Source organism: Athene noctua, chromosome 12, assembly GCF_965140245.1.
Source record: "Athene noctua chromosome 12, bAthNoc1.hap1.1, whole genome shotgun sequence".
In the NCBI taxonomy this organism is placed as follows: domain Eukaryota; kingdom Metazoa; phylum Chordata; class Aves; order Strigiformes; family Strigidae; genus Athene; species Athene noctua.
The window spans coordinates 20,249,912-20,277,831 of record NC_134048.1 but is presented as its reverse complement, the minus strand read 5'-3'; the positions used below and the strand labels follow the sequence as shown (position 1 = coordinate 20,277,831).

The window sequence follows — 27,920 nt, the reverse complement described above, 5'->3', positions numbered from 1 at the left end:
GTGGTGGGCTCTAGTGACATGCCTAGGGGATACCATAACTGAGGGTTGCTGTGCCACCGGGCGATCGAGGATGGTATCGACCCAACTTCTCATTAATTCTTGTGCTTCAAGGGCATCTGCTTCTCTTCAAATAAGAAGAAAGTCACATCCCACACACTCAATTTTCTTCTACCTCACTACTGAGGAGCACAGATAAGTGTAATTGCATCTGGCTTCGTAAATCCTTCCATTAAAATATATCCTGAGGTTACAGGAGAGGTCTAGAAGGCATGTTTGGTTCAATTAGAGAAAGTAAATATTATGTTACAAGATACATGTCGCACAAGAGGGTGGCATGGTAAAACCGATTCCTGTGCAGGACAGAAATTATGCTGAAAAGGTCTTTTATCCTAGAGGAACTAGGAGCTAAGACCCCAGTTCACTGTGTGACGTGTTGGAGAAATGACACATCAAATGTCAGCTGCTATCTGCTCTGCATCTGGCAAACGCCACGGTTGACTGGAAGTTGGATCACAGAGAGGGGAAAACATTATGCTGAGCTTTCCTCTTCCCTCACAGATGGGTGTGTGGGAAGGAAAGTCCCCAACGTATCCCTAAGGCAAGTCATGGTGGTTCTGTGAGACACAAAGCTAACTGTCACAGTACTATGCCAATGCCACATCACAGGGCAAGGGAGGAGGCTTTCCTGTGGATGCATGGGACATGTCCCTCGGACACAGCAGGGCACCAGGATGTCCCCTCCTCTGAAAGCTCCTTCAAGACCTCAGCTGTCCCCGCCAGCATCAGGGCTTGGGTTCCTAGGGCTCCAGAGGATCACGGTTGCATTTTGTGCTACCTACAAAGAGTTGTAGGCTCTCCCTTTTCAAAAGCAACTTCAGTCTGAACCTCATTCCAGAAGCATTTACCAACCTTTTTCTCTCCTTGACATCCCTGACAAGGTGGAGATGGGGCTTGTGGCAGAGGCACCTCTGCAGGGCTGTGGGGACACCCAGCGAGCGCTGGCAGGTGAGCGTGACCCAGGCAGACCCCTCGTCCTGCGCAGCCAGTGACCTGGCATGATGCTCTGTTCAGCTTTCACGTGGCCTCTGCTAAAATGTACCAGGCCAGGATTTAAGAAACAGGGCCTAGGCATGCTGGTTTGGTTTGCTATTTTGAGCCTCGCAGCTAGCAACTGGCTCTGCAGATGGGCACCTAGTAATCACAGCTGCGCCCAGGTCGTATCCTAAAACAGACCTCACATAAGCAAAATCTTCTCTTATTTTACACGCATTTTGGCTTGCAGTTTTAAAACCAATAATCTTAGGTCTAACCTCTTCTCTACTGCTTCTCTGGACTTAATAAATTGAATGTGTCCCAAAACATTTTCCTGATCTGTTATGCTGAATTCCAGAAATAACTGTTTCTGAACTACATGTCTCACTACGTTCAGGCCTTGAGCTGGCTACTAGGGCTGAGGCTGTGGTACAAATTTCCAAGGCAAAAATCTGGATGTGAGTTCCCCATACACCAGGAGTAGAAACTATCTGAGCAAGGCTTGAGGCAGCAACGGACCAGAATGGATTGACCCCGGCAAGAGCAGTTGCTTTTCCATAGATACTCACGTTGTAAACGCAGGGTTGTATTTTGCACCAAGGTAGTAAGAGTAAAGGTTGAACATTCCAATCATGAAGGCCAGGAACACCATGATGAAGATGACCATGAACTTGAAGATATCCTTCACAGTCCTCCCCAGAGAGATCTGCAGGGGGCCGAAGCTTTCGTTGGCTGGAAGAATGTAAGCAATGCGGGAGAAGCTGAGTACCACAGCTATTGCATACAGTCCTTCTGAAATGATCTGAGGATCCGAGGGAAGCCACTTGTTCCTGGCTAAAACAATACATGTACACTAGGTATTAGTAACAAAAAGTGTTAGATGGAAGTTATGATGATAAATGACCCCTTTTCAAGACTGAATCTTTGTTTTGGCCAGGAGTTAAAATTAAAAAAAAAAAAAAAAAAAAAAAGTTTGGAACAATTGGTTAATGAAGTCCTCAGCGTGCTGTAGACATATGGGTGAGAAGAATTAGTTGTATTTTTCACATGGTAAAAATGAGAAATGAGCAAGTCACTGGGATTTACCAAAGCCACACGACAAATGAATAGCCTGGCTTTAAACAAATAGGATATTTTCAATTTCCTAGTCGAACATTAACTACATTCTGCCTTTTCCAACTGAAGCCCTTGAGATGGAGAACCAAAACTACAGTGCAGCAGAGTTTGGCTATAAATTTGGATACATGGCACTGTGTCAGTATTTGGAAAGGAAGTATGAGGGAGTCTGAGCTCTCTATCCTTACCATTAGATAAGAAAGTTAGGATTTGTTCAGATAAAGCAGATATAACCATCAAGTGTATCATCTTCATGTTATCTTTAAATTAAAACCAATTCTGGCAATCTAGTCACTCCAATATTTTTACTTTTAAAAGCTTCTTGTTGATACCAGATATGCATCATTTATTTAATCTACTGAAAATTGGACATTTGTATTAATATAAGTGTATTAATATAAGTGTCCTTGCATCAACTGAGCTTCTTGATAAAAAGATTGTGACTCAGAGCTGGAACATGTGACATCTTTAAGGATACAGCAGCAAATGTAGGCATTATTTCCAGTAATTTGAACTGAAGGAAAAGCAGCAGATGGAGGAATTATCAGGATCTGATTGTGACATTCTGTTCCAGACCCTTTGCACCTTTGTATCATGGACTCACTTTAAATGGGTCAGCGGCAAAGCAGAGAGGAAAACCACACCATCACCTCAGAGGCCTCTTGCTTGCCTGGGCAGGGAAAGGGAGGTTTACCTTCAGAGGGGACACACTGAGCAAGAGGCTGGACCAGTGTGACCAGCTCATAGACCCACCAGCGAGCCCATGGCCGTGCACCCTGGGCTGGGGTCAGGGTACGTGTCTCTGGTGCTGCATGGTGCACATCTACAGTAGATGAGGTCTCCTGCCCCAGATCTTCCCCTCCAGCCCAAGCACATCACTGCAATAACTACCTTACAAGCCTAGGGAGCAAATGGTGCTGCTTTGTACCCAGGTCTCTAGCTTCTGCAGCCCCTCAGTGAGCAAAAATTCCCGTGGATTTTGCTCAGGGTTATCTCTAAATCTTGCAAAGGCATGCAATGAATCCAGTCATCACGCTGGGCTGCAAAGCTCTATTCATTTGTGAATATCAGAGAAAAACCATTTCAGCCATCAAAAAAACCCGTTGTCAAGGCTATGCTACTGCTTGTATTTCCAAATGCTAGCACTTACACATGATATAGGCTCTCCAAAGATAAAGTTACTCTCTTGGAGTAGCAGAAGCTTAGGGGATAACTGGTGTTTGTGTTTTCATGATGCAGGTAACAGGATGTAACAGAGGTGCAGAGTGCACCAACAGTCAGAAATGCAGCTCCGGATCCTGTGTTTGTTCACACATCTCTGCCTTCGTACATTTGGAAAACCAAGCAGGTTCATCCATCCATAATTTCAATTATATTCTGCTCAATCCCAGTTCCTGATTATTTGTTGCTCAGGCTATGTTATCAGGATGTGATTGACCTGAACGTAGCCTTAGCACAAGATAAGAGACTGAATGAGGCTCAAATCTCAGTTCCTTTCTGACTGTTTAGGAAGATGGCTGAAATGGGCAGATCTGAGAAGAATAATTTGGTTTAATTAGAAAAATATCTACAGAAATATCACAAAAAAGAAAGCTGCTTTCAGCACTGCCATACATTAGCCTAAAAGAACAGGAAGCATTAGATAGCAAAAAGCGTCTTACCATAAGTAAAGTAAGCAACTTCAGGGGGAAGGGTGACATTATTGAGGTCATCATCTTGAACGTACTGATCTACGTACTGTTGTGCTTCAGTCGCTTTGAGAAAAGCCATGAACCTGGCGGTGAACGATGCCACGAAGATGGACAGCATCCCAAAGTCCAGCAGGTTCCAGAGATGCACCACGTATTCGCGTGGACCCTCTTCCCAGATCTCCTTGCACTCTGACCATATCATGCCTGCGGAAAGGACAGAGCACGTTTAACTGGCAAACACAGAAGGTGCTTTTTGTATTCAGACAGACCCGCTTCCTGGCTAAGAGTGGCTTTTAAGACTCAAGCAAATAACTCTTCAATTAAACTGAATTTCTTGAGAGTGGTTCATGTCATCTTTTCTTAAAAATTATTACAAACTTTTGTGTACATGAGGTAAAAATTTCAAAATTTCCCTATACGAGTTAATGGTAAAGTAGCTTTCTGGTGATGTTAGAGAAAGCCCAGTTCAGAAACACTGAAGACATTAGAAAATCCTACTGCTGATCGATTTGGAAAAGAAAATGTACATGTCCTCTTTTGTCCCCCAAACCTCCTTGCTAAACTGTGCTACTGAAGATGGTATTGCTTGCTCTGCTGATGTGTTTCTCCTTCTCTAAAATAGTGGGTGGGTCTGTTTTCAGAATGGAAACAGGTCTTTGAGAGAGAAAATTTGATCCAGTATGATTAGAGAAAAATAAGTTCTGCCCTTGCAATACTTTTCATAAAGTTGTATATAATAAATAATATTTAATTTCCATACATTAAAATCTGATTTACCACTCTGAAAACACTGAGTTCAGCCTGAATTTAGGATCTTTCTGACAACATACTTAGATAAATCTAAATGCCAAACCCAGAAAATTCAAACATTTTGACATGTGTGTTCTACTGGGGAGTGCTGGGGAGGACAGGTGAATTCAGGAGGCAAACCGGAGCCAAGAGCTCAGGTCAGATTCATTAACCTGCCCAACTTCAGTTACAGCAGGGCTCCAGGATGAAAATCTTGCTTCTGAATCACTAAAATATTGGAATATTTAACCCGCTGATAAATATTTCCTGCACTCTACCCAATCCTGTTTCCATAGCAGCAGCAAAATTCACGTTTAATCAAGCAGGAGCAGTGCCTGCCAATTTCCGTGTGGCCTCCTGCAACCTTGTCCTTTTTGTGAACCCTTCTTCATCCTCTTTGCTGGAAGCTCTCGTGGCGTGGCATGTAAATGCATTTGCTTGGCTACTTCAGAGACTCCTGGAAGCACATGGTGTGCCAAGAGACGCAGTCGAAGGCTGCGTAACAGGGAAGAAAACAAATCAGTGTGAATCTAGCCAGAGGGTGAAGGAATGAACTGCTACTGTCAGTCCTTGGGCACGGGGAAGGATTTGAGAGAAAAAGGAAAGCTAAACTATAGATACCATCATCAGCCAAGGCACAGCTAGCCTGTAATCTCCAGGAGTCTCCAGGCACGTTCTTGGGGATGTACCGATATAGGTTGTGCCTGGTATGATGTACCGATATAGGGTATGAACCTGGCACAGGTTATGCCCCGTATTGATCTGTCTTGGGAGAGAGCCTGAGGTCTGCTGAGTGCTAAGCAGAGCCAGGGGGAGAGCAGGAGAGGGGCCTCCCAGCTCTTCTCCTCGAGTTCACAGGTGCTTGGCTGAGTAAAAGCAGGAACTTCATCTCAAGACATCATTCACCATGAGTAAGATTTAATAATAAATAGCCTAAGGGAGAAGGTGGAACAATTGGTTTCTCAAGAACTGTCCTGGAGCAAAGATGAAATATTAAAGAAACATTTCTAGCTTTAAAAAAAAAAAGGTATCCCAGAAGTGAGTGATAGGAGACATTAGCCCTACGCACTACGCATGCATGTTATATAAAGGTACCAAAGCACTTCAGGGAATATCAACACGTGTGGTAACATTGCCCACCAAAACACTTGTTCATTGATGTCCTTCAGAAATGTCTTTTCTGGTTTAAATATTAACTCTTCCATCCAAATTTATTTCTAATCTTGGTCAGCTAATATACCTAATTCACAGACTAATGAAGTAAGGAATGTCTAAAATTGAGTAGGCTGACTAAAATTAGAATCACTCAGTGAAAGTATTGGCCTATAATTTACATCACTCTTTTTGCCAACTGTGTGGCAATCATTTTTCATCCATACATATGGAAAAACGTCTATTCAGGACAAGTAGAAAAGTTACAGCAATTATTTGGTCAGTACTGCTGGGTAATTGTAGATACACTGTGAGAGAGCAATTCACAGCTTCTCCTTAAGTAAAAATACTGAGAAGAAAAAAAAAAAAAAAGCAGCTAAAATTCAGGGGATGGGACATGAGAGAGGATGTAAGAAATAAGGGAAGGCAACTACACAAAGTAGATTTGCCAGGGTGTGATTACGTTTCTCTGTGGTATTTCTGAGGCCCCAAATGGCTCTGGGAGAGGTTGTTTCCCCGAGTTGGATGCACAGAGAGGTGGGATATGAGCAGCTCCTGCTCTCCAGCTCCTGCATGTCTCTCGTGCCTGTTCTCCCACAGCAGGGATAATCAGAAATGTCACCTTGATGGGCATTTCTGGTTTCAGCAGGGGGAGGGGAGTCAAGCTACAGGCACAGCCCATCTGGAACAAAAAATGGAAGTGTGCAAGAAGCACTGTTCACCACCTGTGCTCAAAAAGGAACAGTTTGTCAGATGTTTTATCAACATTGGCCTGGTACATACATCACGAGCAGCTGATGTTGCAGAGTTGTCTTTGAGCATTCCTGGATCAGCCAAAGGCTGTTGGATTAAGAGAGAGAGTTGTGCTCAGATTGTGTCTACCCAGAGCTTAACTGCTACCTTGGCTGCTTTTGCAGTGGGGATTTTGTCTCTCTAAATTAAACCTTCCTGCTTCCAGTGCACATTTTTGTCTACATAACTCATGAGGAAAATCCCATCTCTTGGGAAGACTTGGCCAAGGGGGGAGAGGTGGCCAAGGCATGCAGCCAACCACAGATACATGAGCCAGAATTGCTGTGCCCCATGTGCGAAGGGGCAAATCCTCCTCTCAGAGCATTTTGGTATTTCTCCACACTAACAGGTTTATAATCTGCAGCCCTTGGATGCTCATTCATAACAAAGAGGAGCGAGACCAAAAAGATGTTTTCCCACCTCCAATGCTATCTGGCCGTTTGTGGGAATGTGTAATGGGCTGCTAACATCACCTGGCTGAGCCAGTGATGCTCTACAGCCATTTCAGAGGTGCACACTCGTGGAAAGTAAAGCCTCCGATGTGGATTTTTTGGAGCAGGATGAAGTACTTCCCTGGCTCAAAGTCATTGCCTCTGCTAGGTTTATTCCATTACTCGCCTGCATTACAAATATTTGGGAGAAGGAGATGGCAATACTATCCTTTGACATAATTCTGGTCTGAAATTCTCCTAAAACATATACACATGGATCGCATTTCTTATCTCCAGGAAGATTAACTGCAGGGACTGCTCTCACAGGTTGCGCTCGCTCGTGACCACACCATGCTATGCTAATCTATCGCATTATCCTCAAATAATGCTATTCTGGACATGCGTCATAATTTTATGGTTGATAGCCAGATAACTCAGACAGCCAATTTTCTCCCGAAAAAAGAACGAAGATCAGGGACCTGTAAACTAATTTCTCCAAAATGGTCTGCTGTGGTTGGAACAAGTAGTGTGTCATCAGCATTCATCATTGCTGCAGTATGAAGGGAAAAAGAAAGGACAGAAACAGAAGGAAGGGATTTACAAGCCGAGAATAAATAAAATTACGTTTTTTTGATTATACTATGTATCAAAATACAGGTAGCACACCTAGACTGTTGAATCTGAAAACAGCAACTGCAGGTGTTGCCAAGTAGGATTAAATATAGCTGTGTACATTTAGTATAGAAGAGTTAGATTTATTATACTTTAACATATACCTACTGTCAACTTACACTTGCTTCTTTGGAAAAGCATGTCTTGGCATCTCTACCTGTGATATTTATCTACAGCATTTATTTCTGTTTAATTATATTTCTACTTACATATACAATACCTATAAGATTTTTGTGTCAAAAAACTGGGCAGTCTGCCACCCTCACTGTTTTAAAGATCTTAAAGTTCAGGGTCACGTATGGGGCTCAACAAATGCCCAAGCCCCCGTGCCAGCTGTCTGCACGCCGCGTGCACCAAACTTTCACCTTAGTGTTGCTGAAACATTATTTGAAGCTTTATGTAGGCAGACAGGTAAAATGGCCAGAGAAGATTGTCAGTGCTGATGTAGGCAGTCATTAGAAAATCTCATTATATTCAGAAGTCTGTACAATGAATCACCTTTCTTCTCCCAGAAAAGTGAAAACCTTTGCTTTAAATGAAATGTTTTCTTCTTCATCTCTCAGGAACCCACCAGGCAGACAGATACCTACTGCCTATAAGAAAAGAATACCTAGTCTAAAATCTAATCATCTTGTCCAACTGCTTTAATATAATTTTAAAAATGTATCTTACAGACTTACTCTATCCAGTCTGGCATCTATTCAGTATTTTCTAGCCTAATATCCTGTATGGGATTCTGATTATTGCAGGGACAGGGAACAAAGAAATGGTGGCCAGGAAGTCATCAGATAGAGCAGCCCTATCCTATTTTTCAAGGGGGGTTTAATGCCATCAGTACTTATGGAACAGTGGAATTATTTGCTGCAAGAGAAGAATCAAAATCATGGTAGTGAGAAAAAATAGATACAGAAGAGGCAGACAAAGATTCTACAGAGTCGATAAGCTCAATTTCCCAATAAATCCTTCTGAGCTTGTTTAGATTAGTGACTCAAGGCAGCTGACCTGCCAGGAATAAATTATGCCTGTAGGAGAAGTAATGCATCTGAATTTGCCTAAAACTCCCTGGAAGATTAACTTGGACACGTGAAGGGTTCATCCACATGAATCCCTACTTTAATATTGTTCAGTGACTTAATGTTTTCTAAAAGACTTGAGCTGTGCTGTCGTCTCACCAGTAACAATTTCATTCTATGAGTTTTGTAAAATCCAGCTCTTATATGCCTAGCAGTTTTCATCACTAGATCTCAGAGTGCATTACAAAAAAAAAGTAAATAACGATATACCCATTTTGCAGATAAAGAAACTGAGGTTCAGTGAATTATAATAGGATCTCATGGCAGGGTAATAAAATAGGCTGGTGGTCACCTATGCCCCGGTGCACACACTTCTTTCTGTTCACTTTAGACAGAGAAATGTCCTATAGCGAATCTCTAAGTTCCTATGACTGTATTACCCTCTTTAAGTTGCAGTGATTAACCCAACAGAGGCAAACAGCGTGTATAGCATTCACCATGGAAAGTGGAAACTCAGGGAAGTGAGAATTTGCTAAGCATCATTCAATATTTTCAAAACCAGTGACCAAGGCCAAAGTCGTCTTTGATTCTGTTTTAATCAAAATACTGCCATCAGCCTCTAATTAACCTCATGGTGAGTTTGGGGTGTTTTTTTGGCGGGTGGTTGCTGTGGGATTTTTTTGTTTGTTTCTTTTTTCCTTTGTCTTGTCACTGTCTATTCCTAGTCATGTTGAATTTCCATGGGGGACTCGTAGACATTTTGGTTTTGCTTACCCAATACCCACTTCATGATCAGCAATTCTGTCCATGAGAACTGAGTTGTTTTCACTCTAAATATTTGTTTTGGATGATCCGTGATGGTCTCATTGGGGAGATTTTTTACTCCTTCAAACCGATCTGAAGCATTCACTACTAACAGTCCAAGGAAGATTGTGAAAGAAACTGCATGTGCCACAAACTTCATGAAAGGACTTCGGAGGGTCCGGCCCAACTGCAATGAAACATACACAAGACATATTTTTTTTTCCTTTATCCACCTCCTAGAAGGTTTTTTTTTCCCTATAAAAGGTTGAACCATTTGCCCAAGGTGAAAAGGATTCAGAAATAAATTCTAGATCATGAACTAAATGGGATTTAGATTTGTTCAAGTTGTTGTTTGCTATTACTAGACATGATGCATTGCAGTTCAAATTATGCCCTTTGGATAATTTTCTATGCATGGCAGTATCTTATGTTACTCCTTTGTACCCACATAAAAAATCTAATTGTTCTGGCCATATGGTTAGGGGAAAATGAAGAGACAGGACATTTATATGAGACACGTTTGTGTGTATGAGTGTCATATGAATGTAGTCATGTGTGCCAATATAAATCCTACTGATGGGCCCACTTCTCATCCTTACATTTTTGTATATTAGAGTCTGTTATTAATGCTGAATTCTTGGTTCATTAACAATCTGTAGGAAATAGCCTTCTGTTTAAAGCTTCTTTAGTAATGCTTTTAATATGCTTTGGCATGATAGTCTCCTTTCATAATTACTACAAAAGCTGGAGATTCATTCCCCAGAACACAAGGATTTATTTCAAGACATTAAGGCCAAGAATCAGAGCAACAGACCTCTTCATTATAGCTAATATTTGTTCCATTCTTCTTGAAAGGCTTTCTTTGTTCATTAATTTAAATAGCACTCTTTTCATTTTACGGTTTCTGAGATCTAAGAAAATATTACTGCAGAAGGATGTCAGAGTAGAAGCATTTTTAGGAGCACAAGGACCAATGCCTATGGTGTTGGACACAACAGACAGCAATGGAAGTGCCATCCTGTATGTGCCCTTTCCAAAACTCCCTCAAAGAAAATGATTTTTTTTTTTTTTTTTTCAGGATATTACTTATGGATTCGTTTCCCTTGATGACAAGGTATCCTCAAAATTTTCTTAATATCTACTGTCTTGATCATAAAACTTCATAGGAAATATGAAAAAGGACCGAAAAAGGAAATTCCTTGGTTTTTTACTTATCTTCTCTGTTGAAAGGAGCCCAGGTCTCTGGTCATTGCAGAGCAGGAAATATTGTAAAAAGCAGGGCAAATGTCTAGCAGAAATTTAAAGGAAGCCTTATGATTGTGGGTCTTATTTCTTTTTCTCTGCACTTTTAAAATGTCAAGTGAATCTTTTACGAAGTTGACAGAATAGTAAATTCTATTGGAAAATTTCCATGTTTCTAAATACCACAAAGATTTTCCAATGAAGAAAATGAGGAAGTCTGCTCTATCCCCACACCCTTATTAATATACTTGCTTTTTTATGAGGTCAATAAGGATGTGTTTAAGTGGGTAGACATTGCACTGAATCAAACCCAAAATTTTTTTGATCTTGTCTGGGAATATTATGGCAGATGTAGGAGTAAATGAAGTGTGTTAAAACCAATCCCAGCACTTGTGATGCTGCTTCACTCCTCTGCTGTAAACCTTAGTGTAGTGTTGATTCTCAACAGCTTTTTATGGCTGGTGTTGGGTAGATTTACACTTTTTTACTTGTATTTTCGGTACAGACCTGGTGAGGTGATGGATTATGCTTGAACGATGTCCCGTACGGTAATAATCTCAGATGTTTTCCTCATATGACCTGTCTGAGAGAGCTCAAATTGCAAGAGTGAAATGGAACAATGACTAAGGGCATATGGGGCCTTACCAACAAAGTTTTAATAATGTGATTTGCAATCTGTACAAGACTCATTTCTACCCTGAATTCACTAAAAGAGGAAAAAAAACCACCACTATTGGACCATGAATTCACTCCAAATAATTAGTCTTTTTCTGCTGTCTATAGAAACTTACAATAAATAAAAAAAAAAAGAGATACCTGAGATTAAAGTAAAACAGCCTCAGTTATCAGAGAAATAATCCCATGTATTACAGAAACAAATGAATTCTGTGAGTAATTTCACTTAGTTCTCTACTGATTCAACAAAAGTGTGTATTTAGTCAATGTTACATCAGCATTTTATCCCCTTTATTATTGTGGAAAGCTTACAATTTTTTTTATTGAGCTGATGCTTTTCGTATCTCCTCAGAAATCTGATTTTTAGCCAAGAGCTAGAGGAGGTGAAAGTGTTGACTAGAATATTCTGTAAAAAAATCAATGAAGTGTCAATTCCTCCAGGCAATAAGATATATTTTTCAAGCAACGCGGTACAATTAAACTCAAGGTGTGTAACTACTTGGGTGTATCAGTTTCTCAATTACTTTTTAAAAATCAAAATATCATCTTTCATCAAATCGGATTGCAGGGATGTGCCTGGCTGTCACTGTTGAGACAGAGACGCTGACAGGGCATGAATACAAAGGTTCATTCTTGAGAGAATAGCTCATCTCATGACTTAGTATCCTATAGTTGTGTTATAGGAAAATAACGAAGCATGCAGACATGTCAAAATGAAGAATATATAAAATGTGATGCAAAGTTTTCCGAAGGCAAACTAATCTCTACTCCAAGAGACAGGAACAAACAGACAGAGAAGCAACATAAAGAAAAAAGCCATTACTATTTTCAGTACTGTGCTCAGAGCAGAAGCATGAAGAATATTGCTGTGGAAATTTTATGTAGCCTAACTTGGGAGGAAAATACCCAGAGTAAAAGGTACAGTAGGTACATTTTTCGGTGGAGTGAACCATTAACATTTCAGTGCTTGAACAATGCTGAGCCTGTCGCAGCAGGAGCTACGGTCCGTATATCCCCAGCAAGGCCACGTGAAAGCCAGAGACCAACGCAGGCAATGAGGGCTGTGCGTGAATAATCTCTGTTAGGGCTGTGATATTTGAATGTGTGCTTCAACCAACCAGAGAAAAAATGAAAACACTTGAAGTTCTGCAGACAGTCCAAACAATCCCACTTGCTCTTGTCATTGTATTTCTGGGGAGCAGACTGTGCAGGTTTTTTCCATTCTCTCTCTTATCTTCTCATCACCAGTGAAACAAGTTTTGAACGCCAGCATATAAAACAACAGTTCATGTCAGAGTCATGGCCTACATGAGATGGATGAGTCAAGACAAATATTTCAGGATAGGATGGGCTTACGCGCTGTGGGTCTTGTCAAGAGTTTGCGTACCCAGAGGTGAATGAATCACTGACACTGAAATTGTTTTTAGTAAAGACAGCTCTGTGCAACCGAATGCAAAAGAGGATTTAAGAGTTCAGTTGGAAACTTCAGTTAATACTACCTACCACATTTTTGAGGTTGTTATTTGGCATGGTATATTCTAACCCTGCAGAGTTTTATTAAAGAATATTTTCTGTTAGGGAATAAAGGCTTGGAAACATATTCCTTGCTAAGATACGACAGTGAAGGAATTATTTTGAGATACGAATTACTCTATAATCCTATGTGAAACTGCAGAATTCAACCACCTTAAGAATGTGATTCACAGTAGTATTGGTCAAGACAGCTCCTATAAATAGTATTTCACATTACAGATATTTCCTTCATTTTTCCCACTGTCTTACTTCAGAAATAAGTGCCTGACACATGCCTGGGCATCCATGTGTCTTTTAAGACAGGCCTGATTTGATCCATGTTAAATATCTTAGTTGATTGTTACTATGGAAAAATTACCCAGTTGTGAAACATCAAGATCGTTTCCATGGCTTGAAACCAGAAAAAAAAAAACAAACCACTTTCAAAATTGACCAGGGCAGAACTGGACTGCTCAGAGCATCACAACACTAATCTCCTGTTGCCATCACCATCCTTTCAGCGGATATGCTGCCTGTGTAAAGTTGTCTGCAGCAACACTGTGAGAGGATACAAGGCTCATGCATCAATCCTCATCCCTTAAACCTAATAATGACAATTTTGGGTGAGGTACTGATTCATGGGGGAAAAATGCATTCATGATTCTGTTATTTTTATCACAGACCCCAATCAAAAATCAAGACTATATTGTTCTGATCAATGCAAACCCATGCATTAAAAGGCAATTCCTGCCTGAAAATACTTTCAATTTGACTTTATGATAGAAGGTTATGTATGGTTTTTGACAGCCTGAAGTGGGGTGAAATGAAAAGGACATTGAAAAATGAGAATGCACGAAAAGTTTAGTGTAATGAAATCACAGTTAATGAAATGTTAAGTCCTCCCTTTCCATTTAAAAAAAAAAAAAATTAATAAGAAATTAAAACCAAATAACTTTCTCAATCATTTATTTCTGCTGTAAAACTGGTTTATTTTGAATTTTTTGCCTCAGTTTTTCCCCCTTAGTTTTTATGCTTTTCATTTAAATTCTCCACTTATTTCTAGTCTAATTGTTCTCCCCACCTATTGCTATATTCCAATGCAACCTCTGTAATTCTGAGAATACACCCCCAGTGTTGCTGTTGGCGGGTGTGCCAACTCCCAGCACATTCAACAGAGGTGAAGGAAATTAAACAGCTTCGTAAATCCCTGCCAGACTGAGGCCTGACATAACAGAGTCAACCTGGTAATACCACACATGAATTCTCTCTATGACCTAACAAAAACCACCCACAACACAGCCCAGCTTTCACATCCACTTCTCTGTGTGAAACTCCAGAGTCCTGTCCACTATTCATAAAAGCTGTGGGGTTTTGTGTTGATACAAACCTCGAGAAAATGAAGTTGTATTCTCAATTACTGTCAGAGAAAGCACTTTTCTTGGAGATATTTTGGAGGACACCAAGCCTTAAACATGTTTTATTACCTCAGATGTTCTGGAAGACCGTTTCAAAAGGTTTGTCTGATTGCACTAAAATAAAACTTTTCAAATTATAGTTTTTCCTTAATACTCATCCATGGATCAATAATTTTTTTGGTTTAGAAAGGATTCCTCGCTGGCTTTTAAAGGAAATGGGAGAAGATGCTTTCAAGACTGAATACGTTACCAGTGCCAGGGGTCATTTTGATCAAATTTAAGTACCTTTGATAAGACTCCTGCTGAAGCCCTCTACCTTGTGATAGATGGTGTTGTTGGCTATTGCTGAATGGAAATTATCTTCCCCCCCGCCACCCCTTTCTTCTGTGGCAAGAGTAGTGAAAAAGATATTTTATCACTCTGCCACACACCTATTTATCTCTACTTTTTTGAGGAGGCTCTTTTAGGATAGAAACCTCACTATGGATTTCGTACTGCAGACAAATGAAACTTTTACTTAAACTAATGGTTGGTTCTGGTCCTTTGACCTCTAGGTCTCAGCAAAACTCTCCTGCTCCATCCGATGCTGTGAGACATAGCACAGCCATATTTAGGTACATGGCAGCTTTCCAAGTTTCATCATCTTTTCCCTCAAAACCATAATGATTGTATGATTAAGTCTAGTCTTCTCTGCAGCACTAAGAAGTCCCCTGGGGCTTGCCAGAATTTCAGGCCCATGTGATGTAATAATGTTCCACTAACTAAAAGTACAAGATCAGAAAGAAGGAAAGGGAGGAAAGGAGCCCTGAAGAAGGGAGGAACTTGCAACAAAAAGTACATAAAGGGAACAAGAGTTTAAACATCAGGGTTAACAAAGGGCAACAAGGATCATCTTTAGTTATTTCCCATTTTGGGAAGTATCTTTTTTTCTCATCTTTCTTCACCTCACTCTCATGTTATTATCTCCTATCCATTTCTTGTTCCTATCCTTTTCTTGTCACCCCCTGTCTCATCCTCTTCAAAAAGATAAACCTCAAACCATGCCTAATAGCTCCATTTGTGTATATCAAGCAACACCTCATGCTTGCTCTCCTCTGGGGCAATCTTAGAGGATTACATGAATCACTTCCCAACGACGTTACAGAAAAATATGTGACTTCATTCCCAGCCCTGGATGGAAACGCCCATAAAAACCATGCACCTTAATGAGTTTGTACCTTGCTGCAGGGAGCGATCCAGTAGGCTATGGCGAGGAAGGGCAGGCCAATGGAGACCCCAAAGACAGCCAAGAACTTCACGGCTATAGATTGCTGCCGTAAGCCTGAGAGGTTTTCATACCACATGGTGAGCAATTGCTGCTGGCAGTTAGGGTGAGCAACAAACTGTAAGAGAAACAGAAATGCAAGGATCAGTAGCATTGTCTGAAGAGGCTCAGATTTTGGTGAATAATCTGCTGAACCTGCCAGTGGAACAAGACAGGGCACGTCTTTGTTGTCCCACATAGCTCATGGTGTCACGAAGAGAAAACTGCAAACGAGTCACCCCAAATCCCCAAGTACTTGCAGAATGTGTTTCAGTTCCACTTGTCTTCTCTAGATAAAAGTTTTGTTAGACAACAGCTCATCTAGGCCGAAGTCCAACATCCATCAGTGGCCAGCACTAACAAAGTGCCTCTGTGGGCAGGTTACCTCTTGAGGTAAGACATTCTACATTGGGATTCAGAAAAGGAACTGAGGGGCACTTTGATGTCAAGCTGAAAAAAACTTCTGATAACTTGCTAAAGACATAGGCCATTGAAATAGTAGCTCAAGACAGCAGTAATATTATATTGTTCTATTCACTGCATATGGACCCAAAGTGAACCATTCTCCATGGTTCCCCTTCTCCTGCAAATTATAAGAGGTCTGGCTGGTATTTTGCTACTTTAAATACTTTCTCTCAGAGTACCTTTCAAAAAATGACAGCTCATTCTTTACTGATCGGTCAAAAAGACAAATTTAAAAGCAGAAGGCGAAGCTGTGGTGCTCTGGTACAGAAAGTACATGTTTTGTATCCTGTAACTGAGACTCTTCTTCGGTTTATTGTTCAGAGGAAAAAGAAAAGGCGAGCAGCAGACAACTGAAAAGGGCAATTTCTTAATGGTAAAATTACAGCATCACTGGATCCCACAGAAGAGTTTTATAATAAAATATTAAACTTCTTTATTTCATATTGTTCTTCAAGGTGATTGAATTTAGAATGTGACTATCTTTAATCACAAAGAAGATAATTAAAAGGCAAAATAGCAGAAAGGAAAGATGAAAAATAAATACGTTGCTAATGTAGCTGATTGCATTAGCAGAACCGAGTGTTTCATTTATGAGTTTTGTGGCTGAATAAATGGTCTTAGGAGGGAAATATGAAACCCTCCACTATTTCAAAAAGCAGAACCTTCTGGAGGTGAGAGGGAAGATGGAAGTAGAGAGAGAAAGAGAGGAGGGAAGCAGTGGCTACTAGGGGCTTTGTGGCCACAGTTGCCCCTGCCTGGCAGGGTGGTCATGGCTCGTATCTGGCAGCTGCCCCATTTCCCTGCTCCAGCCCTTTAAACCACAACCAGCTGGGGGGATGTCAGCCACAGTCTAAAGTTTCCTTGGGATTCAAAAGTAGAGAAAATTCTAGCTGTGGGTTCATTTTCCCTATCTATGAAACGATGATCAAACTGGGAATTTAATGTACTCTTTTCTAGATGTTTGCATAGTAACAGAACTGTGAGTTTAAATGATCAGTTCATTGCTAGCACAGAATGAAATAGAGTTGCACAGTAATTAGGATTGCGGTGGAAGCGTTTTCTTCTTTAACAGCACATTAGCAGCTATTTAAAATGTGCTTCTTCAGATGAATTAGGCTTTGGAGCCTGCATTTCTCAAAAAGAAAAAAAAATTTAAAAAAATCAGAAAATAAGACTTTACCCCTTCCACTGACTAAATCAATCAGAGTGAAGAAATTTGATAGGTACCTTTAAGCTCTTTTGTCTTTTAGAATTTTTTACTGGAAATATTAACATTTTAATATGCTTTCTTTTAAGCTGCTTTCAAAAAGATAAAGCTTTCAAAAAAGTTAATCTAGAAATCATCAGTCCTAGCCCTTCGGAGCATTTAAGGTTAAGGTGATGACAGCAGCATTGCAAGGAGGCATTTCCTGATGCCCAGTGTTTATGTCTGTGCTAATGCTGCTAGGGCTTATTATCTTTCTGGCAAATGGACAGAAAGATGAAATGGAAGGATGCTAGACAGAGAATTGATTCCCTTTGTAAATTTTATTTCCAGATATGATGAATTCTACAACAATTGCAGCAACTCATGAAAAGGAAAATTACACTGGTAGATGTGCAGACTTGTGAGATGAAGGGCCAAAGCAACAGCCAGGCTTCCTCCTGCTCTTGTAATTGTTCATCGCATTACGAGAATTGATTCAGACAAAGAAATTCAGTTGTCCTTGGCAATGAGACAGTCAAAGACTTTTGCTGGTTGGCATTTCAGAGAATTCATCAGACATTTTAATCTGTTCGTTTTTTCACTCTGTCTGGGAACAGCTACAATGAAAATAAAAATATAGGAAAATTGAGAAGGAATTGCCATAAAACCCAGTTCATTGGAACAATTTATTTTGTACAGTGCAATAAAGATTGGCAGCGTGCCATAGAGCCTTGATGGTGTTCATCTTACTCTGATTATTACAAAAATGAGAGAAAAATAAGATCAGGATAAGAAAGATAAGAGAGTGAATGAGTTTTGATCTGTTATTTGCTTACAGCAAGCAGTAAAGTTTTTCATTATGTTTGCTCCATTAGATATTAATGAAATACACAGTGATCCTTGGACAATGCCAATCCTCTCTCTGTCAAAATTTCAGGAATTGATCTTAGATCTCATCAGAGACATTACAGAGGCATTTAACTTTCTCTTCTCTGAGAATGGGCACTGACACCAAGTTAAAGATTACACTAATGCTTTGCTTAGTGTCAGAGGCACAGAAAAGAACAGAGTTTGAGACAAAAGCTCCAAAGCAGAATGCTTCAAAGTGTAATGAAAGATGGTGATACAGTATATTGAATTTCAGAGGCCTAAGTGCTACAGTGCTTTTTCAAAGTTCCCATTAAATGCTATTTCCCTTTCTTCAGCACTGGAAAAAGAGGCTCGGAGGCTTTTAGGGGCAAACTGTGACTGCTGCTGTGCTGCATCCCAGAGAAGACAAAGGCAGAAAGTGGTGCAACAAGATTGGTGTGGCCTGGGCTGTGCAGAAGGGCAAGCTATTGCTGACTGAAATGGAAACACTGGCAACGGGAGGGATTGTGTGGGTCCAGAGAGAGACTTGGAAAAGCATTAAGTGCTTTATCTCATGGGCAGTCAGTCCCCTCCAAGCTGATAAAGGTAATGCATCAGGATCTGGGAGCTCAAGCAAAATGTTTTCCAGTGCTTCTGCATTTAGAAACTGCAGTGGGAGCTTTTCTGGTCCCATGGCACAGGGCCTGCAGTGAATGGTAGTGGTTTTTCCTTATATATCATGAACACCTCTGTGATTTAGGAAGAAAATTTTACTTCCCTCCAGCCTATCAGTTACACATTTTTTAAGTTAAAAAAAAAAAAAAAAGGGCTAAAAGAAATAAAAATCACACATCAATCTGAAGAGCCAGCTCAAATAATGAAGCTGCCAAAGTGGCATTTTTGAGAGACACTGAAAGACACAAGAAGGTATTGACATCTCCAAAAGCCACTGTTCTGTGCTACAGGGGATTAAAGGAGTGAGATGAATATTTGTCTAGAATATGGAAAAGATCTCTCAAAGCCTTCGGTGGGAATTGGAAGGCCCAAAGGAACAGTTTTACACATAGAAATAAAGAGAATGTTTGAGAGACCACTGTGGATACTACATTGAAAGATAACTTTTCCAAATTGCTGTCTAATTTGATGAGTGACAGCTCTTTCTCATAGCTTATCATGTGTATGCGTGGTGGGAAAGCACTTTACAGCTCTCATGACAGAGTGAGATTTTTTTTCTCAGCATACTTGTTCAAAAATGCATGAGTTGCACTCAGACAATAAAGTACCTTTATATCTCTGTAACTGTATAGGAAGTTACTTCTCATAGAAAACACTGTCATAGAGACCTTGATTTTTTTATTTTATATTATATTGGACAAAGAAAGAGTCTGTGATGAGGACCCCAGTCACTGCTGTTGTTCAGTATTAGCACTGCTGTTACCTAATCTGCCAGGGCTTGGGCACTGTTTAAACTCCCTCTCCAAAACACCCCATGGTCCTTACTGAAGAGCATCTCTCATCCTGTGACACATAACAGATAAGCTACAGTCAGATGACAAAAACCCAGGAAATTCTTCAGAGTGTCAGACAATGCTCACACATCAAACAGAAAAGAAAAACAAAACTAAACCAAACCAAAAGAAGATACCTATCTTGGACAGAAAAATGCTGTCAGCGGGAAATAAGGAAACTTATGGCAAGACAGGTAAAAGGAAGAGGTCAGCCTCAGATGATTGGAATTAATCGTGCAGAAAAACTCCAGTATCTCTTTTATTACTGAAATAATTCTATTTCCCTTATGAGTGCAGGAATCTACCACTGAGGCAAAAGAATTAACCACTCATAGAGGATCATCTTGCTTTGCTGATGTACCCGACACTAAACAGCCAGGGGCTGAGGTAGGAACGAAAAACTCATCAGTGAACCAGTGAAAACGCTTTAAAATCCTGCATGTCAGAACTAACAACGCAAACCAGTGACTTCAGTGTCCTGCTTTCACAGAGATACTCCTGTCGTGTCCTCTCCAGCTCATCCCTTCACTGTAAGCCTTATAACAAATTCTAGCGAGTCTCAGCAAACAAAAGCTGCAGTTCAGGTGAGCAGCGGAGTGTTTAATCAGTGAGTGAGAGCTAGAAAATTTGCTACATAAATAGATTTTCAGGAGAACATTGGTAATGTCAAGAGACACTGTCAGGGGCAGGGACAAGCCATTTTTCTTTCCATCATATAAGCTGTGTTCATGCCCTTCGAACAACCTTTCTGGGTTCATTATTAAAGATTTGTCTCTAGGTGTAGCTCATCGCTTCTGCAAGCCTCCACTGATGAACACATTTTAGGCTGCAGCACCTGCTCACAGGAACCCCTGGTTGGGTGTGTAATGCTTCAAATGCCAGAGATCCTGGCAAAGATACCAAAACCGTTTTGATGACTCAGATGAGTCAATCATCACCCAGTGCCTCGGAATTACGAGGGAAGATGAGGGGAGCATCAGGTGGATTGTATACGTGGTTTCCCCCATTTTGCCAGGGATGTCACCAGGCAGCACAGGAGCAGTGCTCCTGCAGGGATCCACACGCTGGAAAAACCAGGGGGGGTCTGAACTACACACATTCCATGCTCTGAAAAGATGAAAGTACGTAAGTATTAGTAAGGAGACTTCACGATACACGTCACAGACAAACAGAGCCTGAGCTGAGCTTGCTGTGTTGGTGTTCCCAGCAGGACCAGGGCCAGCCCTGGACTGGAAGGTGCGTTGGCATTTGCTTGGCACCGGTGCTGTGCCTGAGCAAAACCAGAGACAGGGAAAGGAGGGAAAACTGGGCCTGCCCAGCTCTGCTTCTGTGTAGGCAATGTCGTGTTTCTCCCAACAAAACCTGCCTCAGAGGGGATATGAAATCATCCTTTTTTCAGTGGGTTGCTGAAGATGCTGTGGGAGTATCAGCAAACATTGGCAGGGGTGGAAGAAACTCAGGGAAAGGTCGAAGCTGGATATTACTGCTCTTCCCCCGAAAGGTAAAAAATATACTGCCATTTCACCAAAGAGGATCAGATGAATTGAAGAGTAAACATATGCCTATATGCACGTGACAGACAGAAAAAAAATAAAAAAAGGGCAATGAAAATATTAAAACAAAACATAAGTTCCTTGCTTTTAAACCACTTTTCACTTTTGAAGATTCCTTTGATATTTTAAGCATTTTTAAGACTCAAAGCCTAAAGAGTCTGGATTTATACCGAATAAAATACTTTTCTTGAACTGAAACATACTATTTTTGAAAAAAAGAAAACTTGGGAAAAAAAAAAAAAAAGAAAAATGTGTTGGAAGAGGTTTTTTTATCTTCTAAAAGACCCACCTACTTGCAGAGTCGTTTCACCTGATGCAGAACAGGAGATGACAAAGCTGAGTGGAAATTACTGAAGCTTGCTAGGAAATACAGAGTACAGGAAAAGGCCAACATATGCATATGCCTTTTCTTATCTTCACCTTGTACTCTGCTCTGTGAACCTCTAAGTGAACAATGAGCCCTTTGTTTTGAAGAAACTATTCTGAGATACCTTAACAGAAGCAGCTGGGATATATTTATTTCATGATCTGCAGGGCGGAAAAAAAAAATAAAAAATCTGCCTTTAGCAAGTGCTTGTGCTATTAAACTATGACAAATGAGGTTGTCAGAGGGTAAACACGGCTGGAACTTGGCTCACTGTTTGCTGTTGTGCCTGATAAGAGGTGCAAGTAAAACTGTAGAAAGTTTAAGAAAGAAATAGAAAACTACTTGCTCTATTATTTATGAATTAAAAACAAGAAGTAAAGTTCCAATCCAAGTACCCATGCTGCGAGACTGAGATTTTTCACAGAAGAGACCTGCTCTAATTATAGTTAAATTCTATCCATGGCCACAGGCCCAGTTTTTAAAACACTTTGCACCACAGTAACCTTACAAGGGAGAGCAAATCAGCAGGGACAAATTCCTTCATCCAGATGCAAAAAATAATTTTATGGAGCCCTGTTGAACTCGGATGAAAGGAAGTTCAGCTGATCAAGACTCATTTCAATGGGATCTGACCGTTGCATAAAAATAAACACTACATGAGAAAAGGACCTCTGAGATACTGCAGCTGCTGCAGACACACACAGAGAACATGAAGCAAGGAAACGTCCCTCTCCTGAGGATTTCTGCAGCTTTCCCTCTGTCCCTGGGGTTCATTTGACTGTCTAATAGCATCACACAAATATTCATGAGGCTCTTGCTCATCCCGTGGATGAGCTTCATGACAGTCTTGGTGAACATTCAAACTTGATATCTGTAGTCAAACTTCAACATTTATAAACCTGGTAGCAAAGGGGAAAGGTTTATGTTTGTAGACAGAGCCCAGATGAGCTGGAATTATCAGAAAAAAGAAAACAAAACACCACACACACACAAAAAAAACCCAAACCAAAAAAAAAAACAAAAACAAAAAAACCAACCAAATTCTGCAACCTCAGCCTCTGAGTTACTTTTAAGGCATAAAAATAGAAGTATTTATTATGGTTTTAGTAATGAATGACACCTTTCATAAAACCTTTCACTTGAACCTTTCTGAAGCAAAGTATCTTTCTCATTAGAGCCATTTGGCAGTAGGGAAATACCTGGCTGCATCAACTCCCAGGATACTCACATACCCCCCAGTTTTATGGAAATCCAATATCTGGATCCACTTGCGGGTTGACCTGAGTTATTTAATCCAAAATTCTGATTTTAAACACTGAAAATGTCAGCATAGCTGCCGTTTACAGGCACATCTCTTTCCGGTGTCTCAGTCTGCTCTATAAAAGCGTGTTGTTTGGGACGGATCTTCTGCTCTCTGCTAAATCAGTGAGTACATTAACAGGATCGAGATCTCACTTTGCAAAGGTGACAAGAAGACAGAACCAAGGCAGTGAAGGTCATCCCAGCATCCCAGTGTTTGTGTAACTGCCCAAAAGCACCCGTGTGGTGCAGCTCTGCAAAGGAGATGGCGTGGTCCCGCTAGAATGAGCAGCATGGATGGAAACAGGACTTGACCAGGCACCAGATTGTTAAACACGCACAAAATAAAACCCAATAAAAAGAAATTAGTCTAATAGAAAACAAAAATAATGGGGTAAATAAAACTGCCAGGATCATTTCAAGTGCAATTCATCCACTGACAGAAATGCTCTTCAGTGCTGAATGAAAACACAAAATTAATAATCCTCTTAGCAGTGGAGGGAGCAGAAGGAGATTTTTCTATCGTTCTGTTACATTTCAATTCATGCAATATAAATTTTTCTCATATATTTGAGGTGTATAACAAGAAAATGTAGAGTTTACACAAATCCTTTAATTGTTTCAGTTTAAACCTTGTTCTGCCTAAAGTTTCTTTATAATTTTTCTTCTCCGAGATAAGGATAAAGGTTCTTTTTTGTGCTAAATGTTATTCTATAAGGTAGAGAATAAGGGGGTTGGCTCTTGAGAAAAACTCTGTTTCATAATCTAGTAGGCTCCATGTTTTCTGAAGAGATTTATTGCTAATGTCTGGTTCCTCCTGTTTTTACATGTACGAATAAATCTTATCACTGAATTATTTATCTGAAAACAAGAAAATGAATTGAAATTCCTAGCCTTTAACATTTCAGGATTTTTATATCTATGCAGAATCAAGACCACTCAGAAATCCTTATTTTTTAATTATTCATCTGAAAACATGCCACAATAAAAAGCTACCAAACAACAAGCTCCAAGATGGCATCTAAAAAAAAAAAAACACCAACCACAGCTGGTACAGGAGAAATTTAAAATGCCATAGCCTCTTCCTCCCCCATGAGAGTCAGTGAACTATTTTCCCTTGGCTATGTGGTGAGGAAAGGCTGGGCTGGTGCTCAAACGCAGATGCCTCCAGGGCAGATGGCTTCACTCCCAGCAGAGCTGATGGAGAGAAAGACTCACTGATAGGATCAGACTCCTCTCACCGTGAGGTAGAGAGTCCCAGAAAGATGTAGACATCTACAGGTATGTGACAAGAATCTCATGTAGGAGAGCCACACCCTGGGTCAGTACCCATGAAGACCTCTGAATTTAAACACCACTTAGGAAAATACCCTCAGGAACTTAAAATGCTGAACCTTACTATTTTTTTGAGGGTTTGTACTTGTCCTCATCTGACTTTCCATCCAAAATGCACATTAGCACGTCTACTGCCTATTGAGAGATAAAGCCAAAACTGCAGGCAACTAAGGTTTATAGCAGACCGCATTAGTTGCTCTTTTCTAAGAGAGTTTTATTATTAATAAAGGTAATTCTAAGTCCTTTCATCTGCGCTGGACATCCATGCAATGGGTTTGATGTGTTCCTGTCCTCTCTTCTCAATGTCTTTACGGACATCTAAGACCCTGTGGCACTTTACAAATGAAAATAATTAAGTCTGCATATTACAGTAAATCGGCAATATTGCAAACACTCCTCAGGATGGAGAAATGATTCATTCGAGCCTTGAGAGGATAGATGTATGGGCAGGAAATAACAAAATGAGATTCATCTTGGAAAAGAAAAGAAATTAAAACATCTGGGAAAAAGGAAATAATCAGAATCACAGATTTTAGTGGGAGGAAGGAACCTTGTTAATGAAATACTCGGAGACATAGAAACACTTTCTGTGAGGAAGGGAAGTAAATCCTTCTCTTCCCAATCTCTGACAAAACATCTGTAATATGCAATGAAAACTTAAAAAAAAAAAAAGTTACATGGATAAGCTTAAGAGTCTAGAGTGACCACAGTGTTTCTAATGTACACGTAGATAATAAATTACATGGGTACATTATCAATTGTTTCTCCAGTTGCAAACAAGAGACACTTTCCTTCTCACCACCACAGTCCAAACCATCAATGACTCCACAAGACCTCAGTTAAATATTCCTGAAACTAAAGACTGGGGAAAAAATTAACCAGAGATTACAGAAACAAAAGCAAAAAGGCAACTTCCTGAGAACCTTTTTTCTTGAGGTCTCCTCACTGACGCTTCCCATTTAGATGATGAAGCATAATCCTGCCCTGCTTCAAGCCATATCTGTGCATGTAACAGCCACTGGGGTACAGAAAGATCAATGTTTGTCCGTGGGAGGTTCCTAAACCTAATTTTGTTCTAAAGGACAGACAGCCGTAAGAGAGATTTTCTGTGCCCTACGCAGCTCTGAAAGCTGTGGAGCTGAAACATTTCCTCCGGTTCCCAAGATGCATTTGTGTTAAGGGTAACACACAGGCTGTGTGCGAGGCGGTGGGTGGCGTGTCCTGGTGTGCCCCCTCCGCCTCTCCCCTGCAGCGGTCCCTCCCCAGGGCAGGGCACTGCAGGAATTTGCAGGGTAACTGCAATGTGAAAGCACACAGAGGTTGCGGAGCCACAGCTACCCACCACGTGCATGTGGCACAGATATTCTCCTTGATCCCCAAAGGGAGGAGTTTCAGAACTTCTTCTTGTCTCTGGACTTCTCTGTTCCTCAGTTTATGTCCTTTTGCTTCGCTTGCAAACACCAAGATTTTCCAGTTAACCTTCCTAAGGATGTTCTAGCTCAGCTCTGCCCCAGCCCATGTTTGGGGCAGTGGCTGCTACTGCACATTTTGAGGGTCAGAATTGTCTCCACAGAAGGAGCAGGGCTGGTTCTTTTGCTCATTCAGGGACTAACCTTTTCTAGCTCCCATGTGGGGGGAAATGCTGCAGGTGGGGCCCCATTCAGTGGTGAGAAGGACTCTGGAAGGCATTTCGTGCACAAGATATTGTGCAGGGTAAAACCGGATCCTCTGAGTAAATGAATGGGGAGTACAGGTTGCCGCAGCAGTTGACAAGAGCTGGGACTTCTCATGCCCTTGAGTATCCGAGTCGCGTGACCAATGCAGTGAAAAATTATAATCTAATGCAGCCATGAGTATTCTGTTCGGAGCATCCTCCATATGTTAATTATTAATAATACAGTTATGAGAAAAGTTCCTGTTCCAGCTCTCTATTAAATAGGATTTATACAGCCATCTGGTGTTCTGTTTAATTCTTCCTCTTTTTTTTTTTTTTTTTAAACCCAATTTGTGTGTCTTACTGTTAATTAAGTTAAAACTCGTGAAAGAGAAAGGTGCTCTGGCTTTGTGATGGCTATGAACTGGGCTGTTGAGAAAGCAGAGGTGGGCACTCAACATTTGCTATTAAAACAATACGGCAACAATAATTCTGACATTGGGAAAGAAGGAGAACGAATGACACCTCCTACAGAGAAGCAACGGCTTTAGACCTAAAGGTAAATGTTGACATATAAGCCCCCTGTCAACATTAAAGCATGACAAGAAAGGAGCATAACGGAACAGACAAAAATGAGAACAGAAAATATGAAGGGCTCTGTAAAGCACAGATATACACCAATAAAATGCTTTTGTTCTGGTACATCAGAAACTTCATTTTCACACTGTTGGCTGTCCAAGAGAAGAGTCCAAGACAGAGTTGTCCCAGCCTCTGTAACTAACTATGCCTTCCACGGGTAGAAATCACATCCTGGTTTAGTTAGAAATGAGTTTGCACGCAGGGAAAACCCGTGCTACCCGTATATTTTGAGTATCTGGTTGAAAACAAAATTGTTTAATTGTTTCGAGAAAAAACATTATTCTGCATTTTTTAGTCAAGAACATGAAGTAAACCCCTCACTTAGATGCTGTAAGCCTACATGAAAAACAGCTGAGAGCATCCTCAGCTCAAGAAGCTCAGTTTTATTTTCTTTCCTTGGGACCACAACTCTAATTTAGCAACTCAAGCCACTTTGGGCTATAATCCACCAGAAACACCCAGCCTAAATAATTCCTGTTTCACCTTAATGCTGCTTTTAATTTTGTCATTTCCATGAGTAGCTGCTGGACTCTGCCACGGTGTTTGATCTCACGCTGTGCCGGTTCCCCAGCCCTCTTCTACAATATCCAGAGAAACCACCTGATCAGCCTTGCTACAGCATCAGCAGGGAGCTCTGTTGCTCCTCCTGCACTCACTCAGCCTTTCTCCTCCCTTTGCTGGAGGCCCTGCATAGCTGGAGAGGAAAGAAATCCCTTCTTGACTGGAGTATGCAAGTGTGAAGCATAGATAATAATACTAGGGGAGATAATAGTGAATGTGCAGCAATCCTATAACATGGGCTAAAAGTCCATTTCTTGGAAAGAATCCGGGACTCAGCAAATGCTCAAATGTTTGCAAATTGTTTGGTTTGCTCTTGACAAACTGTTCCCATTTAATAATTTTCAAGAAATCATGAATCATTAAGTCAGTTAATTTGAAGGGAGAAATTGCCCTGGAAAACGTGAAGGGAGGACATTTGAGTGCAGTTTTCCAAGAATCCTGCAGTACAGAGTGATTATTTAGTTCTTTCAGGAAGGGTGGAGAATTAGAGTAATACAGCGTTTTTAAAGACCACTTCACAAACTGCTGTAATTTTAGCCTTCTCCTTGCTCTGAAACATGTTCAAGCAGAGTTTCTTAATTCTTCAATAAGCTTCTATATAAACCCTTCAATTATATTAGAGCCTTAAACTTGTTTTCTTGCCAGCATCTCGAATGTGCTAGTAGCATGCTTTGCAGAAAAAAAAAAGGGGGGGGGGGGGGGGGGGGGGGGAAAAGAAAAAGAGACAGACAAGTGAAGACTGGAACTTTTGATGCTGTCTTGAACAATTTTCCAAGATTCATCTCAGATTTTTGTAAATTAGGAAAAAAAGATAATGATAAAAAAATTGTGTCCTTTTGGTTGAACAGAGAATGGGGGTTTTTTG

General features: G+C 40.7%; 1 protein-coding gene across 6 annotated transcripts in view; it reads right to left on the bottom strand.

Moving 5' to 3' along the window:
- Nucleotides 1–27,920, bottom strand: part of TRPC7 (transient receptor potential cation channel subfamily C member 7) — a 114,941-nt gene that overhangs the window by 17,552 nt on the left and 69,469 nt on the right. For all 6 annotated transcript variants that reach the window (XR_012634399.1, XM_074915688.1, XM_074915689.1 and 3 more), the window contains exons 4-7: nt 15,554–15,718; nt 9,463–9,679; nt 3,810–4,043; nt 1,602–1,866 (exon numbers count right to left, since the gene is read on the bottom strand). Coding sequence is in view for 5 of the 6 variants with exons in the window: in XM_074915688.1 (XP_074771789.1) it covers nt 1,602–1,866; nt 3,810–4,043; nt 9,463–9,679; nt 15,554–15,718 (881 nt within the window). In the remaining variant the exon portion in view is untranslated. The remainder of the gene's footprint in view (nt 1–1,601; nt 1,867–3,809; nt 4,044–9,462; nt 9,680–15,553; nt 15,719–27,920) is intronic.